Consider the following 19,539-nt stretch of genomic DNA (forward strand, 5'->3'; position numbering starts at 1 on the left):
ACCCCTATAAAATCCTAACTTCTGAGGGCAGTATTAGATCTCTTTGTTCATACGGCCATCTTTGTTATGTGCCACATTTTTCCATAGTGCATTGTAAACTCTTTATTTGTGTATACTTCCAACAGATGAGATTTCTGAAGAACATTCTGATAAATAGCAGTACTTATGAAGATACGATAATCTTGCACCACATTATACACCATCAAGGTTCTTGCATTTTCACAATCAATGCTGCATTTTGGGCCTATTATAAGCAGATGGCATGCCAGCAATAAACACCATAAATCAGATATGCTAGAATTATACAAAAAACAAGAATTTATATTAATATATGAATAAACTTCCTGGGGTCTACTTATTGTGGAGAGAATGCACATTACACATAGCTCATTCATTTGTTCTTTTTCCATGTAGGTTTCCTCAAAAGATCAGGACGTCATGTTCAGCATTGTCATCTTCCTTGCATTCGGCCTTTGCTTTGTGGACAGCCAGTTCCCCAGAGTCTGCACATCTGAAGCTTCTTTTCGCACCAAGACTTGCTGTCCACTTTGGAAAGACAAAAGCCCATGTGGTTCCCTGTCTGGTCGTGGGAAGTGTATAGCCTGGGCAGCTTCAACTGCAAAAAAGATTCCCCAGTATAATGATGATCGGCTGGACTGGCCTAGACACTACTATGAGAATACCTGCGAGTGCTTCGGAAACTACAGTGGCTTCAATTGTGGCGACTGCAAATTTGGCTACCATGGTGAGAAGTGTGACAGGAAGAAAATAAACATAAGGAGAGAGATCCGGGAACTGTCAGCTCTGGAGCAGAGAAGATTTTTTAGTTATTTGGCTTTAGCAAAGACCACAAAAAGTCAAGATTTTGTTGTCCTGAGCACAGGAGACCGACACCATCGAGAGACTTACCGCTTTGTGGATGCTTCTCTCTATGACGTATTTGTTTGGATGCATTATTACTCCATGAAACCAATTATGATAAATAGCACATTTATCCCTGAAAAAAACTTTGCTCATCAAGGCCCTGTATTTCCCGGGTGGCATCGCCTAAATCTCCTATTTCTAGAAAGACAAATTCAGCTCATGACGAGGGATGAAGACTTTACTATTCCATACTATGACTGGAGAAGTGATAAAAATTGCTCCATATGTACTGATGAACTTTTGGGAACGAATGATGAGCAAGGGGTCATTAATCCATACTCCTACTTTTCCTTTTGGAGGGTAAGTCATATTATGTCCATTTAAATTGCTGGGTTGAGTAATAATAATGTGATCCATTTTTGTTCCTATCACCACAAACAACAAATGTTGAAAAAAGTACACTTTAATGGGGGGCTGGGTTCACACTACGTATATTTCAGTCAGTATTGTGGTCCTCATATTGCAACCAAAACCAGGAGTGGATTAAAAACACAGAAAGGATCTGTTCACACAATGTTGAAATTGAGTGGATGGCCGCCATATAACAGTAAATAACGGCCATTATTTCAATATAACAGCCGTTGTTCTAAAATAACAGCGAATATTTGCCATTAAATGGCGGCCATCCACTCAATTACAACATTATGTGAACATAGCCTTTCTGTGCTTTTAATCCACTCCTGGTTTTGGTTGCTATAAGGACCTGACATGAGGACCAAATACTGCTTGAAATATACTGTGTGTGAACCCAGCCTAAAGTTCATGCCTCTTTATTTAAAGTCAGCTTTCTGTTTTCTTATCAACCTTCAAAAAAATTTTATGTCATAATTTTCCTCAAATATATATTTTTTATTTTACTCAATATATATATATATATATATATATATATAAATATATATATAAATTTAAAGTTTAAATTAAAGTACTGCAACTGTAAAAAAACAATGTGAGAGTATTATCACCACCCAGTACAGTCTGCTGAGATGTTTGGGGTTTCATGAATTTTTCCGCTCATGTCATCTTGTCTTTGTCAGTAGACATACTGGTTTCCAAGTGTCATCAGCGGTTTCTTCAAAACAGTCTTTTCAAAGATTCCCCCTAGTGTGTGAGATGGCCCTAAGCAAATGAAAAAAAACGATGGAACAATTTATCGCTTTGTCTAAATGCTCATCGGCATAAAACCAAATCGTTGCTTCGAAATCATTAAATGATGGCTTGAGTGATTTATCGCTCCGTGTAAACTGACCATTAGTAAAGTAAATAGACAGTGCGTATGATCAAATCTAATAAATAAATTTACATCTTTTTTTTTTTTTTTTTTTTTTTTTCAATCTACTTATCAAACAGTAAAAATGCTAAATTCAATAATCCAAGTTAATCAAACTCTATAGGTAAATAGCATTCCATCACTAAATAAATCTTACCCCTCCTCCCCTATCCCTCACCCCCCCCCCCCCCCCTTCTAGGTAGAGGTAGCTATCTAATCACTATAATTCTCATACTTATTGTATAGCTTGACCATTTTTTCCCAAGCTTTAGGTTCCGGTATTGCTGCTGCCATCCAATTGCGCACTATTAGTAATCTTGCCACAAAGAGACGTCTATGAATAAGCTGCTTTTTTACTCTTTGCATACCCACTAAAGGTGAGTCATCGCCTAGGATTATCAACCAGGGGTCTCGGGGGATCTTAATCTGTAACTCTATCTCAATAAACTCAAGTACCCCCTCCCAAAATCCTTGGATTTTGGTACAAACCCATACAATGTGAGCCCAATCTGACTCCACCTCATTGCACCTAGGGCAACTGGATGTAGTCCTCTTCCCTATTCTTTTTAAGAAACGAGGTGTATAATACAATCGATGCAAGATGTTAAATTGCACCAATTGATGATTTAAATTAGATGATACTAGTCTCACATTTCTGAGGAGCCTTTCCCATTGGGAATTTGCTACCAGACCAAACTCCCCTTCCCATTTCGTACGACTCCTGCTGGTGCTGTCGCTATGGTCCAGTTCCATCAATTTTTTATATAGCACAGAGGAAATTCTTTGTATCGTGGATCCCTGAATCATTTTTCTAAGTAACTCTGGGGTTTTACATACTTCAAAGAGACTTTTATCCTCGGTTTTTCTATATGCGTTCTGCAACTGAGCATACTCGTACCACTCCCCACCTCTTAATTTATATTCACTACTCAGTCTAGTCCATGATTTTAATTTCCCATCCTGAAAGGCATCCCTCACTGTGACAATCCCAGCTTCACTCAACCTCCCCCCGATCGCTATTTTACTAATTTCGCCTAATCTACTATTATTCCATAATGGGGTAATCTCTAATGCTGTTTTAATTCCCATATAGTTTTTTAAAGTATCCCAGGCTTTGGCCAACGCTATCACTGTTGGGAAAGATGACCATTTCCCCTCTAGCAAAACCCCTGACTCAAGGGCTTCTATCAAATCTATATACAGTCCCTTACTTTCTCTCAAGATATAATTACTCAGTGCTATATTATTTCTATTCCATATTAAACACAGTTGGGATACTAGAAAATAGGTCTTAGGCTCTGGGAAAGCGAATCCCCCTTACTCCGAGGGAGGCAAAAAAACTTTTGCCGTATTCGAACTCTTTTTCTCCCCCATAACAGCTTATTCATAGTGCTCTCTATTTTTTTAAAAGTCCTTTCATCTATCCACAAGGGAGTGGCATTAAATATATACAGCAATTTTGGCAGCAGTACCGTTTTAGCTAACATTATTCTGTCCGCTTTAGAAAAAAACATGTCGGTCCATAAGTCAACTAATTCTTCTTAATACGGGGTTAGTGTTTTCCCTATGGAAATCTAGAGGGTTAGCTGACACCTCAATCCCCAGATATTTAAAAGTGTCACCCTTCCGTACTACCTTCATTTTCCCCTGAACTATTTCCGGGTTTTCCACATACTCTCCTGACAATGGAAGTAGTATTGATTTTTGCCAATTTATTTTTAGGCCTGATAGACCCCCATATTCTTCTATGACCGAGATTACATATTCTAACCTTAATTCAAGATTTTCCAAAAACAACAACATGTCATCAGCGAACAGACTTAGTTTGTCTTGTTTACCATTTACTCCAAACCCCTCTATTGTTTCGTCCTTCCTTATGGCTATTGCCAATGGCTCAAGAGCCAATATAAATAATAAGGGGGATAAGGGGCACCCCTGGCGTGTACCTCTACCCAAACTAAATAAATCTGATCTACCCCCATTAATGCAAACACTTGCTTTAGCCCCTTTATAAAGTAACTTTACCATAGCTATAAAATCCCTTCCCAAACCATAGCCCTTCAAAATCTGCCATAGGAATCCCCACTACACCCTGTCGAACACTTTTTTGGGCGTCCAATGACAGGATGGAGTGGGAACCCCCCAAAGTACCCACCTGAATATTGTGGAAAACTCTATTGATGTTCTGCCTTATTGTTCTTGAGGGAACAAATCCACATTGGTCATTGTGAATTAAATCAGGAATGATTTTTTTCAGCCTATTGGCCAATAACTTGGCAAATAGTTTTATATCCGTATTCAAAAGGGATAGAGGCCTATATGCCTCTGGGTCTTTCTCGTCTTTCCCTTCCTTATATATTAATGTTATCCCTGCCTCCTTCATCGTGTCAGATAATTCTCCCCTTTCCAAGGCTCCGTTTAGTACTTTACATAACATAGGGAGTAGCTGTTTCTTGAATACTCTATAAACTTCGAAGGCGAGACCGTCTCCTCCCGTATTACCCTTTATCCCCTTTAAGGTATCCTCTAACTCCTCCAATAAAATAGGAGCTCCCAGTTCAGTTTTTTGTTCCTCCGTTATCTGTGGGAGGTCTAACTTACTCAAGTACAGTTCTATTTCTTCTGGAGAGGCATCTGATTCTGATTGGTACAGCCTCTGATAATAGTTCACAAAGACCTCCTGAATACCCGTTGGAGAGCTGACTAGTTTACCCACCTCATTCCTCACTACTGAGATAGCTTTCTTGCCCTTCTGATTTTGGAGTAATGCCATTATTTGTTTATTTGGTTTACCACTACCCAGGAATTTTTCCTTGCCCAAGAAAGAGATCTTGCTCCTCGCTTTATTCTCCACTACCTTATCATACTCCTCCTGCGCCTTCAACCACTCAGTTTTTTTTTTTGGGTCCCGGGGATCTCTCGTGAATTCGGCCTCTAGCGTTATTACCCTATCCATTACACACTTCTCCTCCTTCTTAAACTCTCTTTTTTTTCCAGCTATACTTTTACTCAAGACTCCCCTCAGGAAGGCCTTGATCGTATCCCAAACAATATTATCGGAGGCTGTACCCCAGTTACACTGTATCATCTCCTCTAATTCCTCCATAATACTTTCTTTGTTTTGCAACAAGTTTAACCAGTAAGGGTTCAGGCGCCACAATGGCCTACTACTTTCCACCCCAGTTGTTAACTCCACCACCAGAGGGGCATGGTCTGATATTGCTCTCGCACTATACTTAACATTCTTTACATACTTAACCATCTGATCATTAACTAGTGCGATATCTATCCTAGATCTTGTCTGACATGTTTTATTATAACAAGAGTATATTTTGGCTGATGGATGTTTTTCCCTCCAGATATCTTAAGCCCGTTTCTACACACATTTTGAAAAGAGGGATGACCTTAGGGACGTATTTTACCTCCTTTTCCCTTATTCTATCCTTACTTTCACACATGACACAATTCATATCCCCAAGCACTAAGACCGGACAGTGTTCCTTCTCACACATAAACTCAAAGACTTTCTGTAGAACGGAGGATGAATACGGGGGTGGAATATAAACAACCACTAAAATACACCTTAAATATCCTATTTTACAGTATAACATTACAAAATTGCCTTCAGTGTCCATTTTTTCTGCTAATATTTCCCATTTTACCGCTTTATGCACTAAGACAGTTACTCCACGTGAGTAAACTGAATAAACCGAGTGAAATAAATTTACATCTTAAAAAAATAAAATAAAAGAAAGTCTAGCATGTCCTAAGGATGAGATAATTTTGCATTCTAAAATTAGAAAATGGTCAAAAGTGTTTAAACACAGACAAGAGATGAGAAGATATGACTTCTCCTACAAGGCATCCAAAAATGATCAGCTGTTATGGAAACAATAAGCTGCATGTCCAGTGGCATGAACACATATGCTTATGTCCATGTGCACCTGTTTTTTTTAAGTAAGGAAAAGCAGGTGAGATTTTTAACAGCCACAGTCCAGAAAGAAATTTGACTGCCAAGGCAGCAGATTAGTGTCTGTGCAGGGCCAGCGATACACTGCACCAGGAAACATGACAAAGTGTAGATGTGTATCCCCATGCATCTAGTGGTAGTAGACTGTGCAATAGTAGTGGTGTGAAAGATGGTGGTGGACATCGGCAGAGGTTTACATCTGAGAGGTAAAGTAGTAGTTGCAAAAGGGGCAGTGTAAGGTAGTGCACTGGCAGCAGTGTGGAAAATGGTGGTGAACAGTGGCAGAGATGTGCAGTTGGGTAGGTGTAGTGGTAGGGGCAAGAGGGGCAGTGATAGGTGGTGGTGGCAGCAACAAGTGACAGCAGCTGCATAACAAACCTGATGGAACAGTAGACAGTGGCAGTATCATCATTTGAGACCCACAAGCCAGATTAAGTAATTTTTACATCAGCAGAGGGTATACGGAAATCCTCACAGATCCACCACTGATTCATTTTTAACAGCGTCGTCCTCTTCATTTTCAAGATGCCAACTGCTGCTCATGTGGTTACCGGAGGTCTGCAAAAGGGTGGTGTAGTGTATGCTATTAGGCATTACAGTAGCAGTTAATGGCTTTTATCATGGGCCAAAGTGATACACAAGCAACTCCCCAGCTCCACAAACACTTTTACCAAAACTCAGTCATCCCCGTTGCGCAAAGTGTTGGCAAAGGACATCAAGGCTGTGTGTTGGGAGAACAGAGAAACTGTACTCACAGGGAATTCCAGCAATGCTTTCACATGACACCTATGGGGTGTATGCAGGAACACAATCATCAATGTGGAAGCTGGTTAGCACCATCTGTGACCGGAAGGAAGTTGGCAAAGCATCGGGGCCCTTCGGCAAACAGCAAATTCTCCAACCCCTGACTAATGGGCAAATGGATCTCGCAGTGTGGACCTTCAAAACCTTAGCAGTAGCCGCATCTCTGCTGTTTAGCACTGCATCTCTTTCAGGAACACAGGCACACTGGAAGAGTGATATACTGGAACACAGGAACAGCCAGCGGCCAGGCTTCCAGAGGAAAACTCGCTCTCTGACTTTCACTGAAGAAAACTAAAAAAAACATACAGACCTAGGCCAGCTTTATGTGAATTGTTTCCACCTTCATAATAGTCACCTTTCTTATGATGTCTGGCTGAAGAACTGGCACCCTCTTCCCCTAGATGCTCTTGAGATCAGTCCATGTCCCCCATCACCATGTCCTCTTCATCCTCAACTTCCAGCTCCTCATGTTCCTCAATGTCCTCCTCTATGTCCTGGGCTACAGTTGGAACCTGTTCTTTTTACTCTATTTGTTGTTCAAGCATACCAAGTGTCTGGTCAAAGATATACTTATATTCTTATACTGTCTCTCATTCCAACAGATCTGCTTATAAAGATATTCTGCAGCAGATTATATTGTTTCTGGTTCCTTGGGAGATGATTTCTTCATGTACAGTCTATTCATGTTGTATACATCTGCAATAGCATAATCATATTCCAATGTCAATTTGTGTTTTTGTGTGTATGTGTATCAGTGTGTTTATGCATACGTGTATAGATGTGTGTATGTATATATGTGTGTATATTTGTGTCAGAGTTTGTGTGTGTATATATGTGTGTATCAGTGTGTGTATGTATATGCGTGTATACGTGTATTAGTGTGTGTATGTATATATGTGTATATATATATATATGTGTCAGTATTTGTGTGTATGTATCTGTGTATTAGTGTGTGTATGTATACATGTGTATATAAGTGTCAGTATTTGTGTATCAGTGTGTGTATGTATATGCGTGTATACGCGTATTAGTGTGTGTATGTATACATGTGTATATAAGTGTCAGTATTTGTGTATCAGTGTGTGTATGTATATGTGTGGGTGTTTATGTGTATGTGTGTGAGTGTATCTGCCTCTCAGGGTGTGTGTGTTTGGGAGTTGGTCACCACCATAGCCAGTAAACATTTGGAGCACTTTGATACTAATTAGCGATGGTCCGAACCTGCCGAGTTTCTGGTTCGTACAAACACGGACTCTCGGCAATGATTCCCCCTGTCTTAAACCTCCGTGGAGAGGGTGGATAAAGCGGGATCACCCGCTGTATCCACCCTCTCCACGGAGGTTTAAGACAGCGGGAATCATTGCCGAGAGTCCGGGTTCGTACGAACCAGAAATTCGGCAGGTTCGGACCTCGTGTTCTTACGAACACGAACCTCGGCAGATTCGGACAGAACCTCGGCAGATTCCCTAATACTAATGTATGTAGGCCACCCTGTGTGATACTAGCATATCCAGTCCATGCTGTGGGATACCAGTGCAGATAAGCAGTGTTAAAAATTCTGAAATTCTTGCACAATACTCTGAAATGTTTGCACAAAACAATACTAGGCCATGTTCACACAACGTACGTTTTTTATAAATCACGGCCGTTGTTGCAATTTGCAACAACGACTGTGATTTAAACTAAACTTACGTTGTAGGTGCATGAATGGAATCCCGGCCGGAGCTATTACAAATAGTATATGCTCCGATCGGGATTCTAAACGGTTGCGCGAAAAACTGACATGTCAGTTTTGTGCGGCAGCTATCAATTGAATAGTGGCCGCATAGAACGTCAGTTCACAAAATGGCGCACGCTCAGCGGTGAACTGAGATGCAGGCGCACACTGATGCGCCTGCATCACAATTCATCAAAAATTAAGATCATCCGGCCGATACTGCAGTACTGGCCTGGATGATCGTCAGCAACACCGGCTGTTCTGTGTCCCGGCCGGGACAAGAACGGCCAGTGTTTTACAAATGTGTAAACATGGCCAAAAGGTGGTAGTGAGTACATATAGATGTGCATAGTTTTATATGCTTTTGTAAACTGGAACTGGTCATTAGAAGTCTCTGAGAGTAACTTATGTACAATTGGTGAAAGTCCATTTGTCCATGGCTTTATGGGCAATCCCTAACTAACTAAACTAACTACACTATATACAAACAATTGAGGGAAAATAAAGTTTAAGGGGTCTAAATCGAGGGGAATCTAAACAAATACCAGATCATGGTAACATGCAGGTGGTTGTCCTTTTGTGGACCTGGTGGATCTTCTGAGGATGATGTCTTCTTGGGGAGTCCCAGAGTCAGATTGGGGTTTGTCCGCTGGTACAGAGAGATATGCCGGGTGATTTGGGCTTCTTGGTGGACCCTAGGTAACCTTTGCAGGAGTGGAGATGACAGTGGAGCCATAGGGCAGGTAGAGAGATTCCGCACTGAGGAGGACTTCTCCTATGGCTGGCAGGCGAGCTGGCACAGGATTGCCTTTGGGGCTTTCAACGGTAGATAGGCGGTGAATAGGGCCTTAAGGCCACCAGTTCGCCTGGTCTGGATGTGCTGATAGGATGCAGGGGTGCACGGGCATCTGTCTTTAATCCCTTGGCAAGATTGCAATTGGGGCAATTCTGATACTATCCCTCAATGTCAGTTTCCATTCTGAGCCAATAGACTTTCCTCCGGATTGTGGCTTCTGTCTGGTGCACTTTGAAGTGGCCGGATTGATCGTAGGCATCCAGGATCATTTTGGCACCTCGCCTTGGGATGAGAATCCGCTGGACTCATTCTCCTGAGACAGGGTCTAAAGAGTTTGTAAGGAGAAGGTCTCTTTGCAGGAACCGATGTTTTCTTCGCGCCAGAGCCGATGTAACTTAATGTCTGGGTGAGCTTTGCGAAGCCTGAGGCGTACCTTGCCAATGACCAGGTAACCTTGTAGTTCTCCAAGGACATGGCTTTCCGCCTGGAGTAACTTTCACTGTGTTAAGTCATGTCGAGGATCAATCTTGGGACTCTCCTCGTCTTTCTTTACCACCATCACCTCTTGGTGGACAAACCAGTTATAGAAGGATGGCATTAAAACATCTTCCCACTGGTCTTCATAGGATGGTTCTTCAGCATTCACATTGGCCTTTCTGCTGCGGTACTTTATTGTGAAGGTGTAGTTCGCCAGACGAGAGGCCCATCTCTGTTCTAGGGCACAGAGTTTAGCAGTGTTTAAAGTGAAGCTGAAGGCTGTGTAAATAAAAGAAGCTGAAGGCCGCCAGGCAGTCTTTGAATTTTTCTGTAACAGCCCAGACTAGTGCCAGGAATTCCAATTTGAAAGAACTATAGTTCTGGTCATTCTTTTCACTCTCTCGGAGGCTTCTACTGGCATAAGCGATTAATCGCTCCTTGTTTTCTTTAACTTGAGAGAGGACAGCTTCCAGGCCTTGGTAGCTTGCCTTAGTATACAACTTGAAAGGCTGAGTGTAGTCTAGGTATGCCATAATTGGAGGTTGGGTTAGAAGAGCCTTTAGCGCTTGGAAGGCCTCCTCTTGCTCCTGCTCCCAGTTGATGGAAAGTCTTTTGCCAGCTATCTCTTTTGGACATCCACACAGTAGCTCTGGCAGGGGAGCATCAACCTGTGTGAAATAGGTAATGAAGCGCCTGTAATAACATGCGAATCCCAGGAAGCCGTGGCAGATGAAAACACTGAATACTTCAGTCAGGTGTTCTTGATATGATCTGGAGTACATAATAACATCATCTAGGTATAGCAGGACACTCTGAAAGCTGACGTGACCAAGACATCACTCCATGAGGCCCTGGAAAGCTGTTGGGGCATTACATAGGCCGAATGGCATCCCAGTAGGTTCATAAAGTCCCATGGGAGTAGTAACGGCAGTTTTCTCCCGGTCTTCTCGAGCTACAGGGACTTGCCAGTACCCACTGGTTAAATCAAGGGTTGAGAGGTAGGATGCTGACCCAAATGCTGTAAGCGACTCCTCGATCTGGGGGAGAGGATAAGCATCTTTGTGTGTGATGGTATTGAGCTTTCGATAGTCCACACAAAAGCGAATAGCACCATCTTTTTCCTTGACCAAGACTTTGGGTGCAGCCCAAGGACTTTGACTGCCTTGGATTACCTTGGCATCTTTCATTTCTCGAATGAGCTTCTATACTGGCTGGTACATAGCTAGAGCCAGGGGATGATGACGTTCCTTGATAGGCAGATGATCGCCAGTGTCTATGTGGTGTTGCAGCAATGTAGTCTTCCCATGATCAAGTGGGTTCTTGCTTCTGACTCTGCAGATCTCTCCCCGGTGGTTGGCAAACTTCTGTTGAGTGCTAAGTCTACTAATGGCCTTTTGTACTGTCTATTAGAGGGAGAAACAGAGTACAGAAAGGCATGCAAAGCTTTGAGAACATCATTAAAACAGTGCCAAACAACATTCATGCCTTACACCATAGAGTCAGTACCACCATAAGTTTCATTAACAATAATACCTTGACCTATCTAACTGAAAAGTGGACTCCCAGTATCCAATCTGGGGTATTGGTGTATCATTGCTTGCGACCAGTGACCTCCTGGAAATTAGCTGGAGAGTTCAGAACTATCAAAGTGTTTCTTGAACACCTGGTGATTAATGGTAGTTACTTGGGAGCCAGTTTCTTTGAGAGCATCTAGAGGTATACCATTGACTCGTACAGTTACATGTGGGCAGGACAATAGAAACCTCGATTCCCATTTGGGCACCTTCTTGGACCTCGTGAGCTTTCCACCTGAGGGTTGGTCCCTTGCTTCGGGGGCATCCTGTTTAATTGGAAGCACTCTCTACGGTAGTGGACGGAAATTTTGAAAAAAAATACAGTAAGGTCTCTCATAAGAGGGTCCTCTCTTTGGACTAGCACGGCGGATACTTGGTTCAGGGGAACTCTCTACTGCAGGAAGATTCCCTGGAGCTATGCACAGGTTGCATTTGTAAGTCTTTGAGAGCCTGACATACTGTTTTGAGAGTCTCCACTTGTTCTTGCAAGGGGTTAACAGGAGTAGCTGACGCCTGTCATAGAATCTTAGCCTTACTTCAAAGGGTGACTGGATCTTGAACTCGTCCCTCAGCTTGTTCAGGATGGCATCAATGCTGGTCTTGTGAGTGGCTGCCCAGGTGCGAACTTCTTCAGCTGCTTGTCCTTCTAGTTGGTCTAGCAGGATCTCGACCTGTGGCTCAGGAGATAAAGAGAGAAATTTTAGTGATCTGCACAGCTTCTCACTGAAATGGGCCAGGGTAAGTGGGGCACCCTGGTAGAATGGCAGGTTAGCCGGGTGTAGGAAGACAGAAGCAGGATGACCTGCAATGACAGGAGCTGCTGATGGGGCTGCACCGGAGGGTGTCGGTGGATCTGAAGATACTGATGCTGAATGCGACTTGCTGGTCATTGCTGTCTGGAGCAGACATGGTGTACCCTGTGGTTGTGCTGCTGTAGGAAGATGCTATAAAAGAACTCTGGTGAAGTGTTCAGACGATTCCGGGCTGTATAGGACTTGTGGTGCAGTGCTGAGTGGCGTGGTAACATGGCGGAGGTTTGGTCCTGGTGCTTGTTTCTTCCTTACGGAAACACTGGTGTGCTCTCTTGGCTCTGCCTGTGGGTGGCGCTTTGTACCACACACTAAAATAACAAAAATCGGCAGCGAGGTTTGAATCCTGTTCGTGACGCCACTTCTGTGGTGAGGCTCGCTTGTATCAGCTCAGCTGGACGTATTAGTGCTAGTCCAGCATACAGATGTGATGTTGATACCTGTTTGTTGTAGAATGGCTGGCTGTGTTCCCTAAATGGTTGGTAACCTGCCGGGTTATTGTGGGTCCCTTGGGTTCTTGTCACAGCAGTCCTGAGTGGCAACTAACCCACTCAGACTGTCAGTATCACCACCCACAGAAAGGGGAAAAATAACCCAAGGTGTGCATTGGTGCCGGTGTGTATAGAAGATTACAGAGTCCCAGTAGTATAAAAATACCAGTTTTACAGGCAATTCAGGCAATTCAATATAACAGTACACATTTTCACAAGTAAATAAATCATTACATATTGGAGTGCTTGAGCTTTGTACTGGAGGAGGTGCTTGAGAGAAGCAAGAGAGAGGTGGTTGTTGCAGTTCTTGTAGAGTAGAGGAGTTTGCCAGAGCAGCACAACCCAGTGTAGCTATGTAGTCTGCTAGAACCTGGAGATATCTTCAATAGTGAAGTGTTACTTGTATCTGTGTATAGACTTTGGCCCGCAGAACCTGTCCCAGTAGGATAGTACAAGCCCCAGTCGTGGTTATCTGGGTGTAGCTAGGGGTCCGAGGTGTAGCTAGGGGTCCGAGGTGTACCTGCACTGCACGAAAGGATACGTAGGCCTTCTGTTCAGGCTGCTTTCTCCTATTGAGGCTAGTTCCTATGTAGTCAGGATACTGCCCTGCTTTTTGTAGACGTGTTCCTGGCAAGGGTCAGGGTTTTCCTTGGTTACCTTTCCCTTTGTCTGCTTAGCACTGCATAATAGGAAATGCAGTAATAAATAAACTGTTGGTCTCTTGCTGCATCCGTACACTTAGGTGACTAGACTCAACTGAACCAACTCACTTCCTCCCATATGGAGCATAACTAACTCCTCCTACAGGGGGTGAGTGTGTAGAAAGTCAGGATAGGTAGAGAGGATGGCAGGGGGGAAGATGTGTCTGTGAGAAGCTCCGACCACAGCAGCACATTTCTGCAGGATTAGAGACCCCAGCAGTTCCCTTGAGATGTCTGGAGGGTGCAGACGTACACCAGCTACGGCCACCCACCACCCAAATTGCTCTATCTCACTCCGCCACGGCTTGGAGCAGTTCAGGACTCCCCCAGCCCCGGCGTAAGGAGAGGCTTTCAGTGGCACCCCTGCCATCCTCCCCACACAGTAAACGGGTTGACACACCACTTACAGCATGGGCCTCACTGGACCCCTCTCCATCACCCTCTTGCTCCCCAGCAGCTCCTAACCCACAACCTGGTCCTTCAGCTGACATGCAGGTAGGCTCCCTGCAGGGAGAACTACAACTATTGAGGAAACTGATTCAGGCTTTACCCTCTCCACGATGTGGTAGAGCGCATTAAAACTGCCCAGCAACAAGCAATAGAGGGTTACAGAGGTGACATAGAGCAGCTGGCTACCAGAACTAGCTCCAATGAATCAGCACTCACAGCATTGGATGCTAGGGTCCAACTACTGGAACAAGAAGCAATAATAGAAGCAATAGAAGCTATTTGCAATCTATTGCACTGCATTTAGATGATCAGGAGAACAGGGGCAGGAGAAATAACATTCGTATTAAAGGTTTAACTGAACTGCCCTCTGCTAACAATCTCACAGTATGAGTGACATCTCTCTTTAACCAACTGACTAACAGACCTACAGATGCTACATTCCGGATTGACAGGGTGCATAGGGTATCCAGAATGTTCCAAGGAGCTAATGCACCACCCAGAGATGTCTTATGTCGCTTGCACTACTATACTGACAAAGAACTGATCCTGTTAGCAGTACGAGATAATAATCAAATCAGTTTTGAAGGAGCTGACCTCCACCCAGGGCCGTCTTACCCATTGGGCATGGTAGGCGGCTGCCCGGGGGCCCATGCGTCCTAGGGGGCCCCTGCCCGCTGTCACAGCGGGCAGGGGCCCCCTAGGACGCAAGGGTCCCTGGGCAGCCGCCTCCCATGCCCAATGGGTAAGACGGCCCTGCGCGCCCCCCCTTCCCCTTCTCTTGCGACCGCAAGCACTTGCTTGCTTGCGGTCGCAAGAGGAAATCCGGCCCCGGCTGATGCGTCGCTCCCTGGGGGATTCTCAGGGAGCGCACGCATCAGGAACCTCAGTGCGCGTCGCTGGGGCTTCCTGTACCGGAAGTCCCGGCCTGGGCGCACACTGAGCTTCCGGATGTGTGCGCTCCCTGGGGGATTCTCAGCATCAGCCGGGTGCAGAAGAGGAGAGGAAGCAGCGACGGGGGAGCGCTGGTAGGTGAGTTGGATGTTTGTTTTTTTTATCTGATGTGCAGGGGGGAGCGATCCATAAGGGGGGAATACGGGGGAGCCATCTATAAGGGGGGAATACGGGGGAGCCATCTATAAGGGGGGAATACGGGGGAGCCATCTATAGGGGGGATACAGGGGGGAGCCATCTATAGGGGGGATACAGGGGGGACTCATATATACGAGGGGGGGGGGATACAGGGGGGAGCCATCTATAGGGGGGATACAGCAGGGAGCCATCTATAGGGGGGGATACAGGGGGGGAGCCATCTATACGAGGAGGGGGGGATACAGGGGGGAGCCATCTATAGGGGGGATACAGGGGGGGAGCCATCTATACAAGAGGGGGAGGGATACAGGGGGGAGCCATCTATAGGGGGGATACAGGGGGGAGCCATCTATACGAGGGGGGGGGGGGGATACAGGGGGGAGCCATCTATAGGGGGGATACAGAGGGGGAACCATCTATACGAGAGGGGGGATACAGGGGGGAGCCATCTATAGGGGGGGATACAGGGGGGAGCCATCTATACGAGGGGGGGGATACAGGGGGGAGCCATCTATAGGGGGGGATACAGGGGGAGCCATCTATAGGGGGGGATACAGGGGGAGCCATCTATACGAGGGGGGGGAATACAGGGGGGAGCCATCTATAGGGGGGGATACAGGGGGGAGCCATCTATAAGGGGGGAATACGGGGGAGCCATCTATAGGGGGGGATACAGGGGGGAGCCATCTATATGAGGGGGGGGATACAGGGGGAGCCATCTATACGAGGGGGGGGATACAGGGGGAGCCATCTATACGAGGGGGGGATACAGGGGGAGCCATCTATAGGGGGTAATATAGGGGGAGCTATCTATAAGGGGGTAATACAGAGGGAGCCATCTATAAGGGGGTAATACAGGGGGGAGCCATCTATAAGGGGGTAATACAGGGGGGAGCCATCTATAAGGGGGTAATACGGGGGGGAGCCATCTATAAGGGGGTAATACAGGGGGAGCTATCTATAAGGGGCCAATACAGATGTGCAGTGTGTAGAGAGATGATGATGGTGACAGAGTGTGGAGCCTAATATGTCTGTCTGGCAGATTATGTGGATTCGTGGCTCGGAGAAGTTCTCATAACGGCACAGGGCAAATGGAGAAGAAGATGAAAAGGGAAGAACTCCGATCAGAGAAGACGTCCCATGTGAGTCACTTGATGTATCTGCACTGTAATGTATATGGTGTACAGAACCTGTGTAGAGCTGGGTACCTCTATATGACTGGATGAGGTGATAGTGATCTGTGTACAGTGGATTAGTCAGTAGCAGCGGTGGTGTTAGTCAGTATGCGGTGGTGTTAGTCAGTATGCGGTGGTAATATTTGTTGCTTGTTTTCTGGCATATATATAGAGAAGGGCAAAACAACATGTCTCACATATACAGAGGGGCAACAACATGACTATTATATTATATATGAACCATGTTGTTTCCCTGTATACAGAATACAGGGAAACAACATGGTTCATATATAATATAATAGTCATGTTGTTGCCCCTCTGTCTATATGAGACATGTTGTTTTGCCCTTCTCTATATATAAGCCATGTTGTTTCCCTGTATATTGTATTATACAGTATACATACAGGGAGACAACATGGTTCTCATATATAATAGTCATGTTGTTGCCCCTCTGTATATATGAGACATGTTGCACTGGTGTGACAATAAACCCTGCAGATTGCTGTTGGAAGTGCTGTCTCCATTGCGTTTTTTGGATACTTTGAAGCCAACCTGCTCTGGTTTGGTGCGGCACGCACGGTTATGTTTTGTTTTTGTGCTGCTGAAAGACTGTGTTGTGAATTAAAGTTTATGTTAACAATAATTTGTATTTTTTATTGTACGTAATTGTACTAGCTAGGGGTGGGGTTGCAAAGATGGGGGGGTTTGATGGCGGCGGCCGCGGGGGGGGGGGGGGGGCCCAATTCGCACCTCTGCCCAGGGGCCCATAATGCTGTTAAGACGGCCCTGCCTCCACCTATACCCTGATGTCTCTGCTCACATCTTGTATATGTGCAGGCTGATTCAACCATTGCTCTCCAAGATTAAAGACGCTGGGGCCACCCGTTCCAAGTGGTGATTAGGAAGTACTCTGCCTCTTTTACACTACGTCATCCGGAGGACCTGCCTGAACTGTTCACTTTTCTCAACATACCTGCTATATTGGCTCCTGACTGGCTTGCTCTGGGCCGTCTGGATCAGCCAAGTAGCGCACCAAGACGAAGGAGACCCTCCCGTAGGATTTCCAGGGATGGGTTGGAACAACCAATAAAACTAGATCAGGTTCCTGATCTTTCCCACCCGTTTCCGCTGGAAGCCTGATTTTTGCAGAACTTTTGAGGCTGACATTTGGAAGACATTCTCTGCCGGCTGTTGAGGACACTGCAAGATTTTAACATGTTGTCTGGCTCTGTTAAATACATGCAGTGGTCTTCCACTTCTCTAGATGGCCTTAACCTCTTTGGTCAGATATTGTTTGGAATATGTTCCTGCCTCCAGTGCCTTTACAGTCTCAGAACTTATATTTTAGGGAAGATCCGTTTGTTTTTGCTGTGTCCTGTTTCTCTAGTTTTCTTGTCTGCCTGAGTTACACAAGGTTTTGAGATAGTAATGAGACCTATGAATATATTGGGGGTTGCTTTCCCTTCCTATTGGTTCTTTTTCCCCTCCCTCCTTACATTGCATTATTGGGGTCTGTTTACAGTTGATTTTTTCATATATATTAATGTTAGTGAATTGTGCTGCTGTGGGGGACTACTTCTCCCATGGTTCTCTACTTCTCCACTTTTACCTTCGTAGGTCTGAGTGTCCTACACGTACTTTGGTGCTACTCTGATTTATTTTCTCTTCCTCTCCTTCTCTTATCCACTCATTTCCACCTTCTGCCTTGTTTGTCCTTTCTCCTCTATTTACTTTCCTCTTGTGATTTCCTTTATTTCTTGTTTGGTTTCCCTTTCCTTAACGTGGATCTAAAGCTTTTCTCCAAAATCTTGCCATCCCGCCTGGTAGTTCGAATAGATCCTATCACACACACGAATCAGGCAGGGTTTATGCCTGGTCAGGAGGCTCGGGACAACACCATGCAGGCCATTAACCTGATCCATAAAGTAAATCTTCTGGATTCTCCCTTAAAGTGGAACTCCAGGTAGACGTTTAAAAAAATGAAACTTCTGCAGAAGCATAACGCATTACTTACCTATCTATCCCAGTTTTGAAAGTACCAAAAATCCATTTGTTTTGGGGGTTTTGGTTCTTTATTGTGTTTCTGTACTTCCTGGTTGAGCAGTTCCCGGAATGCAGTACTGGTTCCAGAATGCACTGCTTTTCCTCAGCTGTTCATCACAGTCCACAGTCCTTGCTGCAGCTGCTTCTGGCCAGTCAGAGGTGGTGAATCACTCAGGGTATTGGGGGATGCAGCCCCCCCTCCTGTGACATCACACCCTGCCCCCTGTCTGCATCATCAGCCTGTGCTCAGCAAACACACACAATGTGAGACAGAGACATGGAAGATTTGTCTCCTAAGGTGGGAGAGCAGAGGGGGAAGGAGACAATGTGAACTGGCACAGAGGCCATTTTTCTTCACTTCTTGGATTTCTATCAGCTACCAGTGTGGCACAACCGCACAGATATGGTAATACATTGTACAGACACATCTATATAACTTTTAATGTACTTTTAATACAAAGCAAAGTTTTCTTATGTGGAGTTCCCCCTTAATGATGTTGTCCACCGATGCCGGAAAGGCATTTGATCAGGTTAATTGGTCCTTCATGGTGGAGACTGTCGTGTGGGTGTCCTCGCTGTATGTAGCTCCCAGTGCACAAGTTAAAACCAAAGAAATTATGTCCGAAAGTTTCCGTATTAACAATGGCACGAGGCAGGGCTGCCCCCCCTCACCTCTTATTTTTATCCTGACATTGGAGCCATTTTTGGGCCAATCAGAATATAGAAGGGGTTAAAATCCTAAGAGCCCACTATAAAAAAGCAGCATATGATGACGACTACCTGTTCTTTATCTCTAAAGCCCGCATTGCACTGCCAAATCTGATGGCTGAATTTGCTAAATATGCTAGGTTATCTAAACTTCACAAAATCGGAAGCCTTGAACGTCTCTCTGGCGCCTGAATTGGTGGAGCAGCTTTGCTCTTTCTTTAGCTTTACTTGGGCCTCCCATTCCATCAAATACCTGGGAATCCACCCAGCCCAAGATCTAAGTACCTTGTGTCTGATGAGCGAAAGGCTTACACACCTGGTTCGGCCGCAGTGCAATTCACAAAATGAACATCTTACCCAGACTGCTATTTCTTTTTCAATGTCTTCCGATACAAGTGTCGGTGGGGGTATAAACCGGCATGTATCCAGAAGACACATTCGAAAGATCAAGGGGGGGGGGAGGTTTACCAGACCTTAAGAAATATTACCTGGCCACTCAATTCACACACATTGTAGACTGGCGTAGGAATGGCGCTAGGAAGGT

The 19,539-nt window shown here is 44.9% G+C and overlaps 1 protein-coding gene across 1 annotated transcript in view; it reads left to right on the forward strand.

Annotated features, from left to right (window-relative positions):
* Positions 1–19,539, forward strand: part of LOC138784085 (tyrosinase-like) — a 63,826-nt gene that overhangs the window by 21,195 nt on the left and 23,092 nt on the right. The window contains exon 3 of the mRNA XM_069959602.1: positions 415–1,224. Coding sequence (XP_069815703.1) covers positions 415–1,224 — 810 coding nt within the window. The remainder of the gene's footprint in view (positions 1–414; positions 1,225–19,539) is intronic.

Source organism: Dendropsophus ebraccatus, chromosome 2, assembly GCF_027789765.1.
Source record: "Dendropsophus ebraccatus isolate aDenEbr1 chromosome 2, aDenEbr1.pat, whole genome shotgun sequence".
NCBI lineage: Eukaryota > Metazoa > Chordata > Amphibia > Anura > Hylidae > Dendropsophus > Dendropsophus ebraccatus.